General features: G+C 41.8%; 2 protein-coding genes and 1 long non-coding RNA gene across 4 annotated transcripts; 1 reads left to right on the top strand and 2 right to left on the bottom strand.

Annotated features, from left to right (window-relative positions):
• Window positions 1-39: 39 nt before the first annotated feature.
• Window positions 40-7,547, bottom strand: LOC308118083 (uncharacterized protein). Of its 2 annotated transcripts, XM_080477313.1 has the most exons (16): window positions 7,498-7,547; window positions 6,468-6,635; window positions 6,268-6,373; window positions 5,851-5,970; window positions 5,202-5,276; window positions 4,968-5,039; window positions 4,779-4,895; window positions 4,520-4,705; window positions 4,088-4,197; window positions 3,921-4,020; window positions 3,140-3,244; window positions 2,540-2,640; window positions 2,301-2,463; window positions 1,566-1,691; window positions 1,325-1,485; window positions 40-1,207 (listed from the first exon to the last, which is right to left on the bottom strand). In XM_080477313.1, the coding sequence occupies exons 2-15, from the start codon at window positions 6,629-6,631 to the stop codon at window positions 1,351-1,353; spliced, it is 1,680 nt and encodes a 559-aa protein (XP_080333439.1). In that variant the 5' UTR covers window positions 6,632-6,635; window positions 7,498-7,547; the 3' UTR covers window positions 40-1,207; window positions 1,325-1,350. The 2 variants fall into 2 exon arrangements, with proteins under 2 accessions (XP_080333439.1, XP_080333440.1); XM_080477314.1 differs by having other exon boundaries at window positions 47-1,485; window positions 7,498-7,516.
• Window positions 7,548-7,704: 157 nt separating this feature from the next.
• ift22 (intraflagellar transport 22 homolog (Chlamydomonas)) lies at window positions 7,705-12,090 on the top strand. Its single transcript, XM_080476049.1, has 5 exons — window positions 7,705-7,939; window positions 8,947-9,029; window positions 9,230-9,313; window positions 11,301-11,503; window positions 11,584-12,090. The coding sequence occupies exons 1-5, from the start codon at window positions 7,901-7,903 to the stop codon at window positions 11,730-11,732; spliced, it is 558 nt and encodes a 185-aa protein (XP_080332175.1). The 5' UTR covers window positions 7,705-7,900; the 3' UTR covers window positions 11,733-12,090.
• LOC308117291 lies at window positions 10,144-13,059 on the bottom strand. Its single transcript, XR_013935832.1, has 3 exons — window positions 12,872-13,059; window positions 12,616-12,797; window positions 10,144-11,666 (listed from the first exon to the last, which is right to left on the bottom strand). It is a non-coding gene; the product is annotated as an uncharacterized lncRNA (long non-coding RNA).
• Between the last annotated feature and the right edge of the window lie 7,558 nt (window positions 13,060-20,617).

Below are 20,617 nucleotides of genomic sequence, written 5' to 3'. Positions count from 1 at the left end.
AGGTTGCAAGGCAAGCTGATAAAATGAACTCACTGATATGCTTATTCTCAATGCTTTAAGGTTTATTAATACAATTACAATTCATAGAAAAAGCAAATAAAGATTGTACATTTAAGCTCCCTAACTTAGAAGAAAATATGACTATGATTCAATCAAATAAAGTTCATACAGAAGTCTGTGTGAAGTTTGGGACTTTGAGGGGAAATGATTTCAATCCATATAACATCACACAACAAATAAATAAAAAAAACAACAACACATTGGTCACTGAGCTCATAATGAGGACAAAAGATCAGGAGCGGCCATAGTCAATAATAATAAACCGGAAAAGCAAATTCCCAAAGCGATCAGCAGCATTACGTAAATGGATAAAGAGAGAGGAGGCGGAGATGAAATGCTTCCATCCCCACCATGGTGGAGCACAATGCAGCTTTGTTAGAAGCGACAAGGACACGTCAGAGGTTTAGTAGCACAGATACAAACTAAAAGTGCAGCACAGACAACTAAAGCATCCGTGTTCAGTTCCAGTGTTGCAGCGATTGCGATTCGCAGCGTTAAAGCACCTTTATCTTTCATCTCAGTCCAGCAGAGAATGCGCGGCATCTTTTTGTCAAGACAGGAAATCCCTTTCATTCAGTATCATCTGTTTCCCATGAGTCGGCTCCACCAACGTGAGGCTGTGATTTCACATCTCCACTGGGCTGCTTTCAATTACTGTCACAGTTTCTACATGTGGCAAAGTCTCCTGTTTGGTGAAAAACCCAGAAGTCACTCTGTTATCATCGTCTTGAATGCCCTGATCCGATGGCCAAACTCTTCAGGATTCGAGGCAGTAAGGCAGTCACAAACCGTGATGCTCCCTTTTGAAATGGCTCCCAAGGTGGAACTTTTTGAACAACACTCCAACTCCGCCTTCAGAGTGTTGTGACTGCCAGTCCATATTCTCCAGAGACTTGGTAGTTTTAGAGTTAAGAGACACCCGTAAAAGTAATCCGACTTCGTTGTTAGTCCACACAAATGTCCGTGTGCATTGTTAATGTTTATAGCGTATTGTTCACTGCGTGCAGGAGTGTGAGGTTAAATTACAAAAACAACCAAACAGCGACAACTTGTGATCCAACATACGAACCGTATCATTTTCGGCGTTTCTGCCATTCCCATGTAAATGGACAACACCTTCAAAACATTGCCTTGTAAACTCCAAAATCTGAAATGAAAATGCGAAAACAATGTGTTTTCACTGTCGTGTAAACGGAGCCAAAGAAAGGTACAGTTGTAGATCAACGGTTCTTAATTTGTTCTAGGTGCAAATGTGATGACCTACAGAAGATGGAGCCAATCTCCGTTACGTCACCCTTCACTGAATAAGGTCCGATAAGACTTTCTGAGGAAGTCCACGTAGTTCTGGATGCTCTGTTTGTGGCTCTCTGATCGGTCCAGGCTGAGCTGCAGCTCCTTCAGACGCGCCTCAAACTGTTTCTGTGCCTGCAGAGAGACGCAGAGTTTTCCTCAGAGATTCACCCGGTGAGGCTGCAGCTCATCAGGCTCATGCTCTTCAGACTCACCGTGACCTTGCTGTCACGCAGCAGCCTCAGCTCGTCCAGCCTCTGGCTCCTCTCGGCTTCCAGCTGCAGGAGTTTAGTCTGCAGGGCTTCTTCTCTGGACGCCGCCTGCTCCTTCACCCTGCTCACCTGATGGGAAAAATAACCTGAATGTTAAAACATGATGGGAAGTGAGATTGTTAATCCCTCAAAGCCTGAATTCAGGTTGTTTTGTGCCCCCCATTGACTATACAGGTTCACTGATATGAATGTCCCTATGATCGATGTCTCTGAGGACATTTGAGTTGTTTGTGATTGAATCTGAAAGAAGAAATGCTCTTGTCACTGTCGCTTTTCCTCAGCTGACTCTTCTCATCTCTTCATGTCAATAATGCAGGAAGAATTTAAACCCATGTTCAGGTGGGGTGTAGGGATTCTCTGTTCAGTTCAAATTGAAAGCAGAGCCTCACGATCCTTCTGAATTGTTCATCCACTAACAGAAAACATGAACTGGGTTTCGACCGCCATGAGACGGGTTCGTTTAACCCTACTGATGATGTGTTGTTGCATTAGTAATCTGACTCTTTATATTTGTTTTTCCATCTCTGGGGTACTATGTTTATGCCTGATCAAGTCCTATTTTCAAGTTGGATCCAGTGTTGTACCATATCCAATCATCCCCAAACTGTTGGCTAATATCAATAAAAGCTCCACAGGTGGCGCAGATCTTTTACTGATCATCACCAGACCTTCCCGTACCTGCTGCCTGACGTCCGCTAAAGCCGCCTCCAGCTGCTGGTTCAGAGTCTGACACTCACAGGACCGCTGGTCCAGATGCTGGCTGCTGTAGCTCAGAGCTTCATCCTGATCCGCCAGCCTCATGACCAGCTCCAGGTTCTCCTGCTGCAGGCTGTCCATCCTCCTACACACACAAGTAAGCAAATTCCAAGCAGGAAACCTCACAAAAAAAAATAAATATTTGAGATCTGCTGTCTTACTCCTGGAGAGAATCCACGTATTCCTGCAGCTGTGAGTTGGCCTCCTCGATGGAGCCTTTCATTTCCACAGAGGAGCGCAACAGTTTGGCTTCGCTCTTCATCTGTGGACGGAGAATCCTGAATTCAGATGCAGAAGTTACAAAAGAACTTGGAAGGCCTATCACAGCAGTCACTTGCAGGAGTTAAAAACACACATGGGAAAAGCACTGCCACCTGGTGGCAGACTGTGGCACTGCACGGCACTGCACTCCCTCATGCTGCACACCTTAACCTGCAGTTGTCTAATCGACTGGGACTTTTCTGAGCTGCTCTTCTCCAGGAGTCGCAGGTTCAGCCGGCAGTCGGAGAGACGCCGCTCAGTGTCGCTCAGTAACTGGCAGTGCGCCTTCAGCTCGTCTACTCGACCCTGCAGCTCCCGCCTCGCCTGGCGTGTCAGGGTGAGATACAAGAGCTGTGCCACTTTGCCTCCTGAGATCGACACTTTGATTTTACTGGCGTAGGGTTGATTTGTTCACACAAGCAGGTTCAGATGCTACAAATAGGACGCAGAGGTGCAAATAAACAGGTTTAAAGTGTCATTAAGAGGAAAAATAGCACTACCTTCTCTACTTTGGCTTCCTCTCTCTCCCGCCACTTCTCTGTCTCGCTCACAAGATTCACGTATTTTATCCTCCATTCATCAACCTCGGCTTCCAGCTCTGCGATCTACGGATGGAAATACAGAAAAATCATGACCAAACCTGCTCTGATCTCCCCCCATGATCAACCTATGATTGAAAAATACAATCTGAAACAGGAGGCCAAACATTGCGGGGAAAAAACCCCAACAATTATCATTAATCGTTAATTGTGAAGAATGTTTTGAGAGTTTTCTAACTGCTTCGGGAAGAAGTGCGTAAAAGGAATCAAATCGATGTTAGAAGGAGACAAAATAAGGAAAGTTTGTGCTTTTGGATTTCCTTTCAGTGATATGAAAACACGAAAAGGAACAGAAGTCACTTGTAGTATTTGGCTGTAAATAAAATGTGTTCTTTCCCTTTAATACAGGGGTGCCAACCATAAGGCCGGCTCCAAAACCAGTTCACAAGAAGCTCCAAACCGATTTGCCAAACCAAACCATTCTTATGAATACAGTACTTAGAAAGGTTTTTATCTATACTCAAAAATAGCACAATGACAGTTTTCATACTGACGTCTCTAAATTAGCCAACTGGAAACAGGTACTGATTCAAAATGGAATATTTTCGAAATATAAAACGAAAAAGCCTCGAATTTAGTTTGTGCATCTTCTAACAGAGACAAGAGACATCTGTCTGCATTACTCAGTGGCAGTAACTCGTGTACGCAGGGATTATTTAAAGCCTGCCACAGTAACTCGTACCTTGAGCGCTGCGTTATTGACGTGGAGGTCTCCGTTGTCACCAGCCGCCGTGAGCCCGTCCGTCTCCTTGTGCAGCCTCGCCGTCAGCTCTGCAATTTGACTTCAGTGGAAATGGACACAGTGAGGACGGTGGGCGGGCTGCATGCACGACAATCTAACTCACCAACCTGTTGAGTGAGTCGACATGAGCGGAGAGTTTGTCTTTCTCGAGCGTCTCCCGCTCTGCCTGCAGTCTCCTGGACTCTCTTTCTTCACGGGCTTTGGACAACCGAGCGTCCTGCACCAACCGAAGTCAAATCCAATCCAAAGACGCAAATATGAACAAATTGTAAAACATTTAAAGTTGATTCGTCATTCAAATCAATACAAAAACAACATTTCGAAGATTTTTTAGAAACACATATGAAGGCATTGTGACACGTTCCAGAAAGGTTGTGAATGTTTTCGAAAGCTTCACGGGTGTCAAACACATTTTCAGTGGGCCGGACTGGTAAAATATGTTTTAAAAAATACATTTTATTTCAAATGTTTACAATTTGCTTGGTGGTTAGGCCAGATTGGAGCGTGCCGGTTTTGCTCTACTCCTCCGTCCCGCCTACCTTCTCCATCAGCTGAGCGTGGCATTTCTCCACGGCAGCCTCGAACCTCTCGGCTCTCAGCTTCTGAGCTCTGGCCGCTTTCTTCAGTGATTCCTTCTCCTGTGCCGCCTTCTCACTCAGAGAGGTGATGGACGCTCTCAGGTCAGAGATCTGCAGCTTCTGCTCAGTCACCGTCCTCTCGAGGGCCTGGAAAGAAAAGTCACCGTGAATCTCCAGGAGACCCGCTGAGCTCTGCTTTAGCCGTCGGAGATGTTCGTACGCGTAACTGGATGCTGAGACGGTTGTTTTGAGCCTCCTTGTTGCGCAGTTGCCCCTGCAGGTGAGCGCGAGTCGCCTCCACAGACTTGGCGATATGGGCCGCGCTCTTGATGTTCTCCTGCGGGACGGGACGCTTTGAAATGGCAATGTTTGGATCCATACACGTGATGGAAAGCGTCTCGATCGATACCTGTTCTTCTTTCCAGAGAGCCGTCAGGTCCTTCACTTGCTGTTCAGTTTCACTCACGTTCTTCTTCAGATGCTTGGAGAGAGAAACCAGAGCAATCGATATGAAACTGAATAAGTGGAGCTGATTTGAAGATCCGTGCTTTTTTCTTTCAGTTGTGGTCCTCATGCACACACACACACACACACACACAGGATTGAATGCCTAAAAGCATAAACAACACAACACAACTCTCACCTCATTTTCACTCTCGGCTTGTTGAATCTTCTTCTGCAGGATGTTGATCTGATGGTCTCCGTCACTTTGATCAGCCTATAGTAAAATATATTGATCATGTCAAAACATGTTGAGGAGAGATTTGATTCAATCGGCGTAAAGGTATGCACTGAAAACACAGAAGCTCACGAACCTGAGAGGAATGGATTACGAGACTGAGGGTCTGTTTACGCTACGTTTTCAAGTAAAAATGCAAACGTTTTGTGTGTCTGTTCAGACGACAACGGTGCTCGTAGTCACTAACATTGTGACTTTTTGAAAATGGCTTCCAAGGAGGAACTTTTTTGAAAACGCTCAGGCTCCGTCTCCTTGGAAACGGCGAAAATGCAACTTTTTGAAAACACTCTGACTCCTGTTTCTGTGGAAATGAGGGAGAACGCAACTTTTTGACAATGTTCCGACTACATCTCTGGGGAAAAGGGGTAACACACAACTTTTCGCAAACACATTTTCTGCTGTTTCCATGATAATGGACATCGTTTTCAGAACACTGCAGTGTAAACGCTAGACTTTTCTGAAACGAAAACACAAAAACGATGGGATCTCACTTGAAACGCTGTCGTGTAATTGGGGTCTCGGTTATTGAGAGTGGTGTAGAAATTGAACCCACCTCTGCATCCTGGAGCTGTTTGAGTCTCTGACGCACAGATTTGTTGACTTTCCTAAAATCCTTCAAGTTATCCAGCAGGAGCTGAAGTTGTCTTTGAATCCGCTGCTTGTCTTTGGCACCCTGTCTCAAATTATTAACATGGAAAAATTAAAAAAACAAAAAGAAATGTCGGTCTATTTAGTTAAATCTGAATTTTGTTGAAAAAAAAGCACCTTGTTTCATTATGTTGTGGTAAAGAAAGCATTGCATTTACTTGGAAACCATACAAATAAGAAAGTTTGTGGCTCAACAGTAGTCATTCTTTGGAATCAGAAAATTTGTTTCAAGTAGCTTGCCTATAGCTGATTTCAGTCATCGTGGTGGAACATTTTTCCCTCACAGAAAAACAATACTTAATCCAAGTTCTGGGAAACCTACAGCAGATTCTTCCTCCACGGCATCTTTAAAAGACAGAAGCTCTATTGCAGCAGAGTTGGCAGCTGCTTCTGCATCCATCAATATTTGTAGGAAAGAGCTTCTTCTTCTGGAGCGAAGCAACAGAAAAAGAAGATGAAAACGTGAAATCAGATTGACTTCTGGTTCTTTGTACAAGCCTACATGTTCCACTGCTCGCTTACCTTCCGATGTCGGACTCGGAGAGCAATATGTGCTGACTGCTGTGTGCTCCCCTCCTTCCTCCCGGATCATGACTGTTGTCTAGATCACACACACTCATTGGAAAACCCTCTCCTGTGGAGTTTAAACCAGGAGAGGGACTGTGGAGTTCCTCCTCTGTAGACATGCCTCTGGAAAAAAAGGACAAGATGAACTATTTCTTCAAGTGTTTCAAGGGAAATTACCCGTGCCATGACATTTCATAGTTTACCGCAAAAATATGTAAGGAACATGTCATAAAACATTGACGACTGATGTAACAGAGATATATAAACAGGTCGATTCTAAATTATGTGTGTGTCAATGCACACACTTATATTTACACATACATATGTGACCATATAAGTGCACATGCATCTAAAGGCTACATGAAAACAAGCAGAACAGATAAAGTAGGCATACTTTAATATTCCTTGAGGGACATTCTTGGTATCTAGTTCAATTACATTGTATTTGTGTGTATGTTTAGTATTGTGTGTCTGTGAATGTGTGTCTTTATATGGGTGAGTATCGGTGGATGTCAATGTGTGTCTGTGGCTTTGTGTTCATGTGTGTTTGTGTCGAGGTGTGAGTGTTTGTGTGCCTGTGTGAGAAAGTGTGTCAGTGCCTTTGTGTGGTGTGTGTGAGTGAATGTGTTGGTGTGTGTGTGTCTGTCTCTGTGTGAGTGTGTGTTTATGTAAGAGTATTTGTTTGTCAATGCGTGTACCTGTTAGTGTAGCGTGTATTTATGTTGTGGAGTGTGTGTGTGTGTGTGTGTGTGTGTGTGTGTGTGTGTGTGTGTGTGTGTGTGTGTGTGTGTGTGTGTAACCCTCCGCCTTAGCAACACACTGGGTTATGCGGCTGACAGTGTTTTACTAAACACACCGAAACCTTTTGGTTAATTGTCCAACACTCGGCTTCTGAAACAACTGTTGTGATAATTACACACAAATGTTGTCAAAGTTAAGAAAAAAAAGAAAAAAGAAAGAGTCAGAAAGCGTAAATATTACTCACTCTTTCGCCTGTGTCGGTTGTGAATGACGCTTTAATGGGGAGGTACGCACAGTCTCATTAGTTCGAATGGGATTGGCCTGAATTAAAATGACGTCACTACGCAAGACGTCCTCCCTCACTTATGATTGGTTTGATAAATATAAAAAGGCGGAACTAAATTTGATTGGTCTTACGAACAGCCAATGAGTGCGAAGACACAAAGAGACTGACTGTTACCATGGAAATAAAACGGAAGTTTATCCCTGAAGCCAGGCACGGAGAGTGTGAGCACATAAACGTGTTTTTAAAAGACTTTTCTTGCAGTTAGGTGGGATTATTGAACACCGAGACGAACTGGATGCTTTAGCGGTATAACTGAGCATATGCAGAGCTTTTTGAATCGACGCTAGTTGAGGAACTAGACATGTTTAAAGCAAAAATCCTCCTCGTTGGTCCCATTGAGGTAAGTGACTGTTGGGTGTCCTGTTAAAGAAATGTCAATAGAATCGTGAAAGATATAAAAAAAAGTGTGCGTGCACAGTCCAACAATAACATGAAGCTATAAAAGCTTTGCAGAAATGAAATTAGGTGCCTAATTGTTGTGATCATAAGACATCAGGCAACAATGCATCAAAAGTACATGTTGTGGAAACCACTGCATGCACCTTCTGACAACCATTGGCAGTGAACACATCACTGCATCTAGTGAAGCAAATGAACTTGGACCCAGAGAAGAAGAAAAAAGAATGCATATTACTTATAATAACATAGACGATAGTAAATATAATTTGTGGTTCTATTATCATGACATAGCACTGAGAGGCGTACTTCTCTCTAAAAGTCTTAATACCAGACTATCTCTTGTATTGTAGTTTATTTCCCTCCCCAAAATAATACTGAAGAAGCTCAAATAGGTTCAGTGGTTTTAGTGAAATAAGTCCTTCTCTAAATAAAGTATCAGCTGCAACTGCAGTCATGTCACTATGTTTTCTTTCCTGAAAACTAGAAATCTACCAAATGTGTGTCTCAAATCTTTGATCTCATTTGATCTCTGCCATCCAATTTGTATGGGACATTTTTCTGCAGCTTTTGGGGATTTATTTGGAAACAATTAGCTGTTAATTTCCCAAACTATAATCGATTGGTCCTTGGATGATGATAAATCATCCCTGAAGATTTCATGCAATTTGAGTTAATAGTTTTCGCAAAATGCGTAACATACATACATACATACATACATACATACATACATACATACATACATACATACATACAAACCAATGAATAAATACACCCAGACAAAAACATAATCTTCCACCCCAACTTTCATTGGTGGAGGCAAACATGAAAGAAAGCATCAGAAATTCAAATAATAAAATAACCCCATCAAAAGTGTAACGTGTGCATAGTAGTTGCAGTAGCACACGTAATAAAGGTTTTTACGGAAACACTTGCCTGTTTGTCTTCCAGAGTGGGAAAACAGTTCTCGCCAACTTTCTCTCTGACATGTCTGAAAACCTGGGAGGAGAATACAGACCGACTCAAGGAGTCAGGTAAACACCCTGCATCAATCGCATGGAACAACACTTCACTCACATAACCAGTTAAAGGACCAAGTCCATGGAAATAATGACAAAATACTAAGAATATTAGATTATTTTAAATCTGTGATCTGTTGTTTATCGATTCTTATGATATGTGATCAGTTGAATTCCTTAAAAAGCTAAATGCAGCTGTTTTCTACTGTTTCCAGGATAGTAGAATTTGAATCCCAGCCTGAGGGCAGTGGGGATAAGACATGCGAGGTTGAACTTTGGGACTGCTCAGGGGATTTCAAGTAAGTCAACTATAAACACACGCACAGGTAACTTAACCCTTTTACTTCTATCACGCACTTTTAGGCTCCATTTAACACAATAGTGTTTCAAGTGAAAACGGCGTCTGTTTACATGGCAATGCCAGAAACACTAAAAACAATGTAGTATTCATGTTGGGCCACCAGTGGGTGCTGTTGTTTGTTTTTGTAATGAAACCACACACGTGCAGAGAACATTACCCTTTAAACATTAACAATGGCGACAACACAGACATTCATATGAACAGACTACCCTACACAGTGGGTTGTTATTATGGAAGACGCTCAACAATACAACTACCAAGTCCCAGGAGAATATGGAGATAATATGGACTGGGAATCTGGAGGCTGCCATTGTGATTAATGTCCATCTGCTTGCATATGTGCAGAAGAACAATTTACAATGGCCGCTGTGTGCATGTGGAGTAGAAGCATTTCAGCCACAGCCCCGAGCTTTTTCAGAATTAGCTGTTTTCATTCATCTCCACAAAGTTTTTTTTTTTCCGAAAAGTTCCACCGTGGGAACAATGAAAGTTCTGATTTTTCACTTCTAATTATTGTTGCGAAAACAGGCCCTTACTTCTTATAACCATGACCTCTGGATCAATGATATTAACCACATATACTAGTCATTACAATGGCTCCATAGGACGTCTGTAATTAGACATCCACAGTCACAGACGTTTATTAGTCAGAGACACACAGTATTATTTAAAAAAATAAAATAAAATAATTTCGCCTCAAAAGTCTTTTTTCCAAGAGTGTCCTGGCCAAGACTGGCAGCAGTACATTAAAGTTTCAGACAAAACATAAAACACATAAAACATTTATTAAAAAAATGTCAATACATTGATAAACATACACATTTGCTAAAAAGAAATTGCCCATAAATTAAAATGAAGTATTATTCAAAACAACTGCAAACAGGTGTGTCTGTCTCCAAGTCACTAAGCAACTTTTTAAAAGAGTCCAGTGAAACCAGGTTTTTGAGTTTCGCTTTTTTTTGGAATTCGTACAAAGCAGATGGGGGTTCGCAAACCTGAACGCCTTTTATTTCCCCAGTTTCCCAGACCCAGCGAGCGAAGAGGCTAAGAGTCAGTGTTTCTGTGACTGATGTAGGTCTGACGGTAGGATGGGAGCAGACCTAAAATACACTTATAAATATAGATATAGTATATAAAGAAGACTATCCAGTACGGGTATACAGCAAACAATGATGTGTCAGACATTTCAAATTGGTGATGAACCTCATAGCCCGATGATAGACGTATCCAGTGACTGTAAACTATGAGAGGAGGCATGCATATACAAAACGTCACCGTAATCCAGCACAGACGTGAATGTGGCAGAAACCACTTTCTTTCTGGATTCAAAAGAAAGACAAGATTTTATTAGGGGGAAAAAAGCCACATTTTTTAGCAGGCTCCTGCATAATTGGTGGATTTACAAATATTTAAAGTTATCTAATCTAAAAAGGCAGAGATTTTTCCTCATTATACTTCTTTTTTGACAATTATACAGCCAGAAATGTAAAATATTAGTAACCAGACTGTAGAATGAGTCACTACACCATCTTGTGGTATAAAATAATATTACAAAACTGCATGACTGCAACAATTTCTGTTCAGGAAAGACATGTCATTATACATTTGTATGTTGTGTGATGTTGGTAAGTCACTTTACTGTCTACCCTGTGCTAAACGAGGCTCACAGAGTCTTGGATTTTTCCATATAATTTATCTATTTATTCAGTTATCAGGAAAGTTAGTTACTTTCCTAATTTTTACGTTTTGATGTCCTGGCGGCTGCTTCTTGTTTTACTGACCAGACATGAGACTGATCCATTATAGAGATGCTCCTAAAAAAATATTGTCTCTGTTATTAAAACTAAAATGTGTTTGACACCCCTGTAAGTACACTGGTATCCCAAACACAAAACATACACTATCAGAATGTCTTCTTCCTGCAGGTTTGAGGTTTGTTGGCCCGCACTGATGGAGGACTCCATCGGCGTGGTGATCGTCTTCAACCCCGACGTCCCCAGTCACCTGAAGGAGATCGAGTGGTGGCACTCGATGTTCGTGTCCTCTCGGGGTCTGCAGGACGGCCAGTGTCTGTTGGTAGCCCACCACAAGCCCGGCAGCGAGGAGGAGGAGGGGCGGCCGCCTCTGGGTACAGCCGGCACCGATCGGAGCAGCCGGAGGAGTCGATGAAGAAGTTGTTCACTAACATCTCTGCTGTTCCTCCCCCAGCGTCACATCTGAGCAGACTGTCGCTTATCCACTCCAACCTGGAGAAGGAGCCCGAGGACGTGAGGCGCGCTTTCTGCAGGTACCTGAGGAACGTTTTGACCACCGTGTCGGAGAGTCGAGAGCGGGAGGAGATGTCCATCATCACGTGAGGGAAATCTGATCAAGTGTGTAGCCTAATGAAGAGACCTTCGCCACACTGCTCATTATTTACCAAATGCTGTTGTTGTTCATTGTTGTTAATAAAATATCCCATTCTACTCTGGAGGCACAAAACCAACTTGTTTTCTTATAAATATTTATTTGTATTTTTGCTGCAGGTTGTTAAGAATGATTGAGGTGAAAGAACAGTCGGATGTTCAGACATTGAATCTATTGATGCCTTCCTTTCTCCAATGAGCCTTTCTGTGTGGAGCTTAGATGATCTCTGAGGCTTTGGTGACAATAAATTGTCTGTAGGTGCAAATGTGAGCATATTGGATTGGATGTTAATACACAAATGTGCGATCCACATAGTTGTTGTCAGTTTTCTTTTCTCCAATTATCTTTTTATTTCAATTTTTAAACTTTTTACAAACATATAGATCCCCCAACTGAACAAAAAAGACAAACAGACAAAAAACAAATGAAGAGAACAACAATTTAAAAAATACATAGGAGTACAGACCATGGTAACAATAGTGATTTTGTTTTTGTAATATGAAATGAAAATTCAAATATTAATAGAGTTAAAGGTCAAAAAAGGGTTTCCAGATCAGTTACTTACAGTTACTGTCATTTTCAGTCGTAATTGTTTGGTTTTTTGTGAAAATATAGACATTTGGATCATGTGTACTCATGTAAAGCCTGAAGAAGAAAAAAAAAAGGTCCCACATGCACACAGAAAACATGCAAACTCCTCTCAGACTCAACCAGAGTATCCTCCCCACCAGGTAACCACATAATCAAACAACTGAAACCTTAGAAAGACACGTATTCCAAACTTTTGATTTAAATAGAGTATACTTTTTAGGCTTTGAAGTGTGTGGAACTCACCTGTAATAACAGAATGTGAAGAAACGTCCGTTTGACGCCTGACCGGCCTTGTCATACCAATTGGCACCACAATATAGCGCTGCAGTGAGCCACTCAAGCACGTACAGTCTTAGACAGTCCTTGACAGATGCCAACACATTTCAAGCTGTTGACAACTGCTTTCTGAAATACTAAACTGTAAACTGAGAGCCGGACTGAAGTCAGATTTCCACACAATGTACACAAGTCCTCAGATTTCCGATTGTGGATACTGTACCTTTGCAATGGATGTCTTCTCAGGGAGCCTTTTAAAAGTTGTGTGTAAGGTTGAAAAAGAAAAGGAGAATTACAGCGTTTAATTCAGACATGGTGGATTTCCTTCCAGCATTTACAAAGGGGACGTTCGCGTGTTTTCGAAAACACATGCCCTCTGTGTTCAGTGCCTCCGCACTTTATTTTCATAATGAGCAAGAATGACCTCAAATTACAAAGCTAAACGAACAAAGCAGGTAATTATAGGATCAGTATTGAAGTGGGTGTGCCCTTTGTGTGAAAGTGTAGAGGAGAAGGGAGTGAAAAGCCAAAAGATAATGTGACCAACTCCTGTCTGCGTATGTGTCTGTGCGTGTCTGTGTGTGTTTATGTGTGTGTGTGTGTGTTTGCGTGCGTGAGTGAGTGAGTGTGTATCTTTGTGTGTATGTGTTTTTGTATCTGTGCATGTCTGTTTGTATCTCTATGTGTGTCTGTCTGTCTGTCTGTGAGTGTGTGTGTGTGTGTGCGCGCACGTTTGCATGTGTGTGTGTCTTAATGAGGGTCTGTGTGAGAGAGAGAGACTGTGTATTTTGTGTGTGTGTGCGTGCGTACGTGCGTCTGTCCGTGTGTGTGTGTGTGTGTGTGTGTGTGTGTGTGTGTGTGTGTGTGTGTGTGTGTGTGTGTGTGTGTGTGTGTGAGTGTCTGGTATTTTCCATGAATGATTGAATGATTACTCACTCTCCTGTGAGTCACCCTGCAGCCCACATGAAACACAAAAGAACTGGTGTGCCAACAAGAAAGAAGGGCAGATGTACTTTTCTCAGGCAGACGCCCAAATACTGGTGCCATCCGTCTAAATTCACAGTCATACTCAGTATATAACTGTGAAAACACTCAATCAATAGTTGCAGAAATGTCCAAACTAGACCGATTTTAACACGTTTCTCTGAGGGAAATGAAGCAGGTTGCAAAAACACCTAAATCTCTACAGAGAAACGGATGAAGGTTCTGGGGGTGCTTTGGTGAACATGAGCTGTTATCATATTTTCTGATGGTGAATCAGCAGAGGGAGCTCTTGAATAGGAGGCTGGACGCTTATAAAACAGCAAGAACTTCTCATAGACTGAACGGCCTGGATTTCTGCAAGAACATTGTCTAGATGGCTGCTATAGTGATTATGTGGAATTGTTTTTTTTTTTTTTTTACAACTGGAGACATTTAATATAAAGTATGAGGATCCGAGATGATTATAATATTCCCTAGACTAAAATACTTAAGGCAATCCTTCAACTACTATAGAGTCAACCCTTTCTGGTTTCATCATTACATATTCGTGTCTGATTGAAATACACGTTAACAACAACAAGTTAACCAGAAAACCTTTATTTGGGAACAGTCAGTGTTTCTTGAACTGCCAAATATGTCAGCCTGAATTATAATGAAATACCATCAAAAACAAACAAAAAAAAAACTGCAAAGGTTCCCAATCGCTTTAAGAACTTTCCACTCACAGAAGCCAGGAAAATGCCACATTGGATTTTTCTCAGAGGAACTGTGACAGAAAGACGTAGCTCTTTGCGCACAAGCAATATCCACACTGTTGATTGGATGGATGCTTAAGTGACTTGGAGGAGACATTTCAGGGAGCTTTAAGTTGGACTTTCAAGGAAATATTGTAACAATGATGGTGACTCACCGTGACGCATGTCAGATTACGCTGCTCTTTGTGTGGGAGGGAGGACTTGAGGAGAAGCTGCTTGATTGCTTTTTTTTTTTTTTTTTTGGCCGAGCCTTAACGGCATGTGTAAACTTAATAAGACTATTAGGAAACAGCAGGGTTTTACCCTTGTATTCGGAATGCGAAGCAGAAAACAGAATCGTATCTGACACTGGTGATTCGATTCTGTCAAACAAGCATCACATAGAACACACGTGTCGAACTCCAGGCCTCGAGGGCCGCAGCCCTGCAGGTTTTGCAAGTCTCCCAGCTTCAACACAGCTGATTGCAATGAGCAGCTCGTTATCTGGCTTTGTGCTGAATGTGATGATGAACCATCAGGACATTCAGGGGAGGGAGACATTGAAAACGTGCAGGGCTGCGGCCCACGAGGATCTGAGTTTGACACCCCTGACATAGAAGGACGTGAAGGTGAAGAGAGGACAAATACTGAGCGACGGACAATTGTGCAACTACAGGACATTTGGAATCAACAATTAACCCAAAGTACCGACAGAAAAAAAACACGCGGGTACAGAGAGAAGATAAAAACTCCACACAGAAAATGTCCCAAAGCCCTAATCAATTGATCCATTAAGGAAGTCATCAATCACACTTTGTTCTGAGTGACCAACACCCCAGGAAACTGTGTTGTCAATACGTCTTCTTTCCAGCTCAGTCTACTCGGGTCAAATCGCCAACATGGAAAATAAAGAAGCTCAGACCTCCTGTACCCTGAAACAAATGAGAGATGTTCTCTCTCCTCGGGGCTTTCTCGCAATGGACCAATGGAGGGTGACCAGGGGTCATCCTCATCAGATCCCCAAACCAAGGCTGGAGGAGGCGTATTGACTTGACTTTTTTAAGCTTTCCCCGATGGTTGAGCATCGGGACCGCCACCCTGTGGATAAAAAATCTCCTCCAATTTCCGCCAGGTATTTTCCTTAATATCATCCTTTCACTCTTGACCCAGAGTTCGTGACGATAGACGATAGTGGGAATGTGGATGGGCTAGTGAACAGAGAACTTGTCAAGGCACATCTTTCTGTCACTCAAGAATAACAAGATACTTGAACTCCTCCAGGTTGGCGAAGGCGCTCGTTCCTTACCCGACGAGGGAACAGCACCTTTTTCTGTCCGAGAACATTGGACAGACTTGGAGATGCTGATCCACAATAAACTCTTCAACCCTCAAGAGACGTTTGCCAAAAGGACAAGGGCACCTGCAAAAAGCAGAGAAAACACCTTTTTACCACCCAGCAACAAGGAATTCAGCTGAATGTCAAATTATGACGCTGCTTGTTCCTTGCTCTTCGATAAAAGTATTTGACATTTATTGAAACTGTAAGTAAAAATAACCTGCACACAATACAAGTCCCCAGGGTTTGAAAATAAGTTATAAAAATCCATCCGTCCATCCATCTTCTTTGCCACTTAGTCCGTTTGGGGTCGCGGTGGCAGTATAGAGAGCAAAGAAGCCCAGGCATCCCTGTCCACCGCCACTTCCTCCGGCTCTTCTGGGGGCACCCCGAGACGCTCCCAGGCCAAGCCAGGGGGGGATACACAAGAACAGAGTGGCGATCCCTTTGTTGCTGCCCTGCAAGCCTGATGGTATCATGGCCACGACGACGATAGACCGACTGATAGATAAACAACCTTAACTCTTGGAAAATCAATGTCAATATGTAAATTAGGACAACCCCTCTATGTTTTATGTTTTCCTACAAACTTATTTCATACAAAGGTGATCTCACAGAGAAGACTTTCCATCGAAATCTCGTTTGTTATGCAACACCTTGGAAATGAGACACTTCTCAATAGCCCATCAGAGAGGACTGAGGCAGACAGGGTTCATTTTCACTTGCGGGGTGCATGATTTGTTTTCTCATTGTCATTTATTTCAAATACTGGCCTGACTTTCAGTGTGTTTTTGCATCTCTCTTTCGCTCTGTTTTCAACACTTTTTCTCTGTGTCAGTTCACATTATTACGCATCATTTAAGGGCACTTGCGGTTTGAAGTCTTTGGATTGCATGGGTCGTTACCAACATTTGGAGAAGAATTCATCTGAATTATTAAAGTTGAACACATATTTTACTCACTTTGAGCACAATTAAAGTGACATACAGTTCGGAGGAGAAAAATCATTAGCATTTCGTGAATGACGCCAAGGTTGCGCCCGTTTTGTGCGCTCCACATGTGACCTGCCGACGCGGAGGGTTTGTGAGTCGTCAAACCAGACGTAGACGGACGTGGACGGATGGGATCGGAGGCGCAGCGATATACTGAAATCTCGCCTTTCATGGTCTGAAGCCTGCACATGCAGATGAGATCAAAACAAATGACATCAGTACGCCGGCCTCTCCGGTTCTGCGGTGGATCTGCGGCGCAGGCCGGTAATCAGTCACAGTCCCTGCAGACAGATAAGGGCCGCATCCTGTGGGGAAGTGTCACGCTGGTTGCTCCGACTTAGGTGATGAAGTCATTTGTATTTGGTGTTTTTACAATCCAACCGATTAAGCCGTTGCACAGATTTATTACAAGTTTCTAATTATCATATTTATCCTGGAGTGTTTATTTATTCTGCTCTCTTTCTGGCTCTCTGGCTTTGTGTCTGGCTTTAATGACCATGTGAGGTTGATCCATCACAAACACACCGCAGTTCTGCATGAAATTTGATCCCAAACAACACAGATTTGGGGTTTGGATTTTGATATCTGTGGCAATACAGATTAAGAGGAGGGATTATTGTGTATTTCCATAAAACTGGAAATGTGGGGAAGGTAACAAATGGGAGGAAGGAAAGTAGGTACTTCATGTTGGAACAGCTGTTTGTAGCATTTGCATATTTATTTATCAGGATGGAAATCTAACAGTTGGTTTTATTTTGCCAAAGCTCTTATCAGCATACTCACTGTAGTTTTGCTTTCAGCTCTCACTGGTGAAAAAATATGCCGTACACAACCCAGATCCAAATGTCAGATACAGAAACTTACCTGCTTTCTAGTTTAGCAGTTAAAGAGACAGATAGTGATGAAAAGATCACAAACTACTTAAAGGATCGTATAGCGATTTTATCTTGATTCTTCATCATGTCTCATAATTTTAATATTATCATATTATACCGCCACTGTACGAACAGAAAATTCAGTTTTATAAGAAAACCATGTCTTTCTATAACCAAATACACAAATGCAGGGAATCTTCGTAGAGGTTGATAAACATGCACATAAATATTCCCCAAATAATCTCTTCTTCACTATCAATGATACAAAAGTTCCCTGAAATTAAATAGTGATAGAAATAAAACTTCTTCAGTAAAGAAGATACAATAAAATTCCAAAGTAAAAGCTCTCATTTTGAGCCTGACTCACAACACTGTGGAATCAAACATTGTTGTTAGGGTTAATCTATCTACTGGAGCATGTGCAGAAGAACTGGTCACTGCGGCGCACTGTGGCGCACAAGTGAAGGAGCAGCGTTTCATAAAGTTGCATTTTTAAATGTTTCCATAGAGACAGAGTCAGAGCGTTTTCAAAAAGTTTCACCTTTATGGCCGTTTCCCAAAAAAGTTGTGTTTTCAGTGGCTTCCAGCACCGTTGTCATGTAAATGGACACCCAATACAAAAAACAAAATGTACGCATTTTCCCTGGAAAACAACGTAACTTAAGAGTATTAGCCTTAGCATACTGCAACATCATACTTTACAGTACACTATACAATGTGCCAGTCAATCTAAATACATATTTAATAGTTCTTTTAAATTTAATGTAAACAAGGCGTTTTCATGTATTCATTAAAAACGAAACAAAAAACAGGATCGCTGGACAGAGTCTGAAAAGTGGACACGACCGGGCAAAAGAAGATGTTTGGTCATGCTTAATTAAAGAAGATTACATCGCTTACATTCATCAATTGGCAGGAAACGCAAGCCTAGAAGAGTCATTAGTCATACATTGCAGCTGCAGTGTGCCCATGTTACTGTGTCATTGTGCTTGATGGTGGGAACATATGAGGAATGTAAAGCACAGCCAAAACTAGATTGAAGCGATGATTAACAAATATGGTTTTGCATTAGTTGAGATTAGTTGAGTTTGAAACCGTGCCTTAGCTGGTATGAGCATTAAACCACAGGATATATCAGAGGGAGCATTGACAGCCATCACATTAATCAACAACACCGTGTCTAATTGTACATGATGCAGTGGTAGTAAAGGATCTAATCTAATCAAGTATAGCTCCTTTTCCCACAAATGCTCCTCAGGTGCCAAACAGTGGCTGCGAACTGCTCCTGCATTCAAAGCAGAGGACAAATTGTTGCGACACCACTAAGAAATATCAATTGTTTGACTTGCACAAACATCGTAAAGTTAATCATGTAACAGGTGGGTTGATGGTCTATTAATGGGATCAACATGTTACACAAAAAACTATTTAAAATGAATCTTTTTTTTAACATGAAACACTATCAAACAGTAAACCTATGTAGAATTAGGCCGCAGTAGCTAATTTTATATTTCTGATGGCTTTAACAGAAGTCATGGTATTAAATTCCTTCCGATATTGTCATTGTTGGTCTTCGGATCATGTGATTGATGTTGGTGTAACTAGTGGACTTAGCCAAGCAAGTAACTACCTGTCTAGCCTTGTAATACCACTTTGTACCACAAGATGGTGTGGAGAGTCACTATAGTGTCATGAAGAGAAAATGAGGGCGATGTTGAAGATGGCAAAAGTATTTTAACCGTGGTGCTGTCAAACATGACGGACTGGACTGAAGGCAGACCGGATGATAAATTGACAGACTTTCACTATCCAGTGCAAATGGATTAGTAGGACCTAAAACATGTGGCTCCTCAGCCCCGCTGCAGCCGCTCCATGAAGCTTTCAGAAAACTACTTGTAAATGAACATCTTGTTATTTAATTTTTGTTTTATTTGCATTCTGCAATGATTTTCAAAACGGGTCTCACCTACAGGCGTGAAAACGCAGAAAAACTTAGAAAACGTGAAACTTTTCTAAAACAGAAACGCACAAATGATGCATTTTCACTTGAAACGTTGTCGTGATACGGGTCGCAGGCCACAGCATCACTCATTCAAAATAACAAGACAAAGGTGGGTGACTTTTTTGTAACTATAGATTTGCTTCCTCCTGGTATGGACATCCCCGAGCGAACTGGAGCAGAGAAATACTGAAAGTATGTTGATGAACCACAGGCAGACTGCATTTGTGAACAGCCTGTTTTTTGCTACACGGTAGGAACTCAAGCGCCGCCGTTTTTGGCCTGCCAGCCCATCTCGTAATGGGGCACATCATTGAAGAGGTGCATTTGTATCATCCCACACGATACATGCAAATCAACTGTATGTTCTCAACAGAGCAGTCATACATGGAAGTAGATAGCAGCTCCTATTTGTGGATCTCAAACGCTGGCACGTGTTTTTGAGTAAAGTCGACGAGCAAAAACGGTTAGAAATGATCTTTCTTAGAAGTTTATGTTAATCTCACTTTAAAGGAAGGCTGATGAAACTTTAAATAGCTTTTCAAAAGCAGCAAATTTATTCTGTTTAAAGTACACACACTCTTTTATCAGGCTCATGGAGAAAGTCAGAAATATATTCTCTCAAGTGTTCAGATCACTCAGTAAAAAGAGATCAACGTCACCAAATTATGTCATTCCCTTTTTTTTTTTTTTTTTTTATCTCTGAGGTTATATTGTGTGATAGATCAAGTGAACATTTCTAAAACTTTGTCAGTGATTTTTGCTCTAATTGTATTTGCATGCGTGGGACGTAATATAGACAAAATACCTTCGACTGAAAGTGACAATATTTAATATGTTGGTGTTCAATAAAATAGAAAAAGATGAACAAATTTCGAAGAAACTGCATTCAACACTCGAACATGCAGTTGGGATGTCGACAGGCGGTAGAAACTAACTAAATATCCCTAGACAGTCTTGTAATACCATGTTATGCCACCAGATGGTGTATAGACTTAGGGCTAGGGTAGACTGGACACTGCAGTGACTTAACACTGTCGCCGACAAAC

This window comes from Lipophrys pholis (genome assembly GCF_963383615.2).
Source record: "Lipophrys pholis genome assembly, chromosome: 1".
Classification (NCBI taxonomy): Eukaryota; Metazoa; Chordata; class Actinopteri; order Blenniiformes; family Blenniidae; genus Lipophrys; species Lipophrys pholis.
This window is presented reverse-complemented; position numbering and strand designations above follow the sequence as displayed.

Excerpts from the sequence above, each read along its gene's own strand:
- LOC308118083 (XM_080477313.1), bottom strand. The coding sequence starts at position 6,631 with ATGTCTACAGAGGAGGAACTCCACAGTCCCTCTCCTGGTTTAAACTCC. Across the intron at positions 6,374-6,467 it reads TCCGAGTCCGACATCGGAAG|AAGAAGAAGCTCTTTCCTAC; the intron begins GTAAGCGAGCAG and ends GCTTCGCTCCAG. Across the intron at positions 3,245-3,920 it reads TCAATAACGCAGCGCTCAAG|ATCGCAGAGCTGGAAGCCGA; the intron begins GTACGAGTTACT and ends TTCCATCCGTAG.
- ift22 (XM_080476049.1), top strand. The coding sequence starts at position 7,901 with ATGTTTAAAGCAAAAATCCTCCTCGTTGGTCCCATTGAG. Across the intron at positions 9,314-11,300 it reads GACTGCTCAGGGGATTTCAA|GTTTGAGGTTTGTTGGCCCG; the intron begins GTAAGTCAACTA and ends TTCTTCCTGCAG. Across the intron at positions 11,504-11,583 it reads GGAGGGGCGGCCGCCTCTGG|CGTCACATCTGAGCAGACTG; the intron begins GTACAGCCGGCA and ends TTCCTCCCCCAG.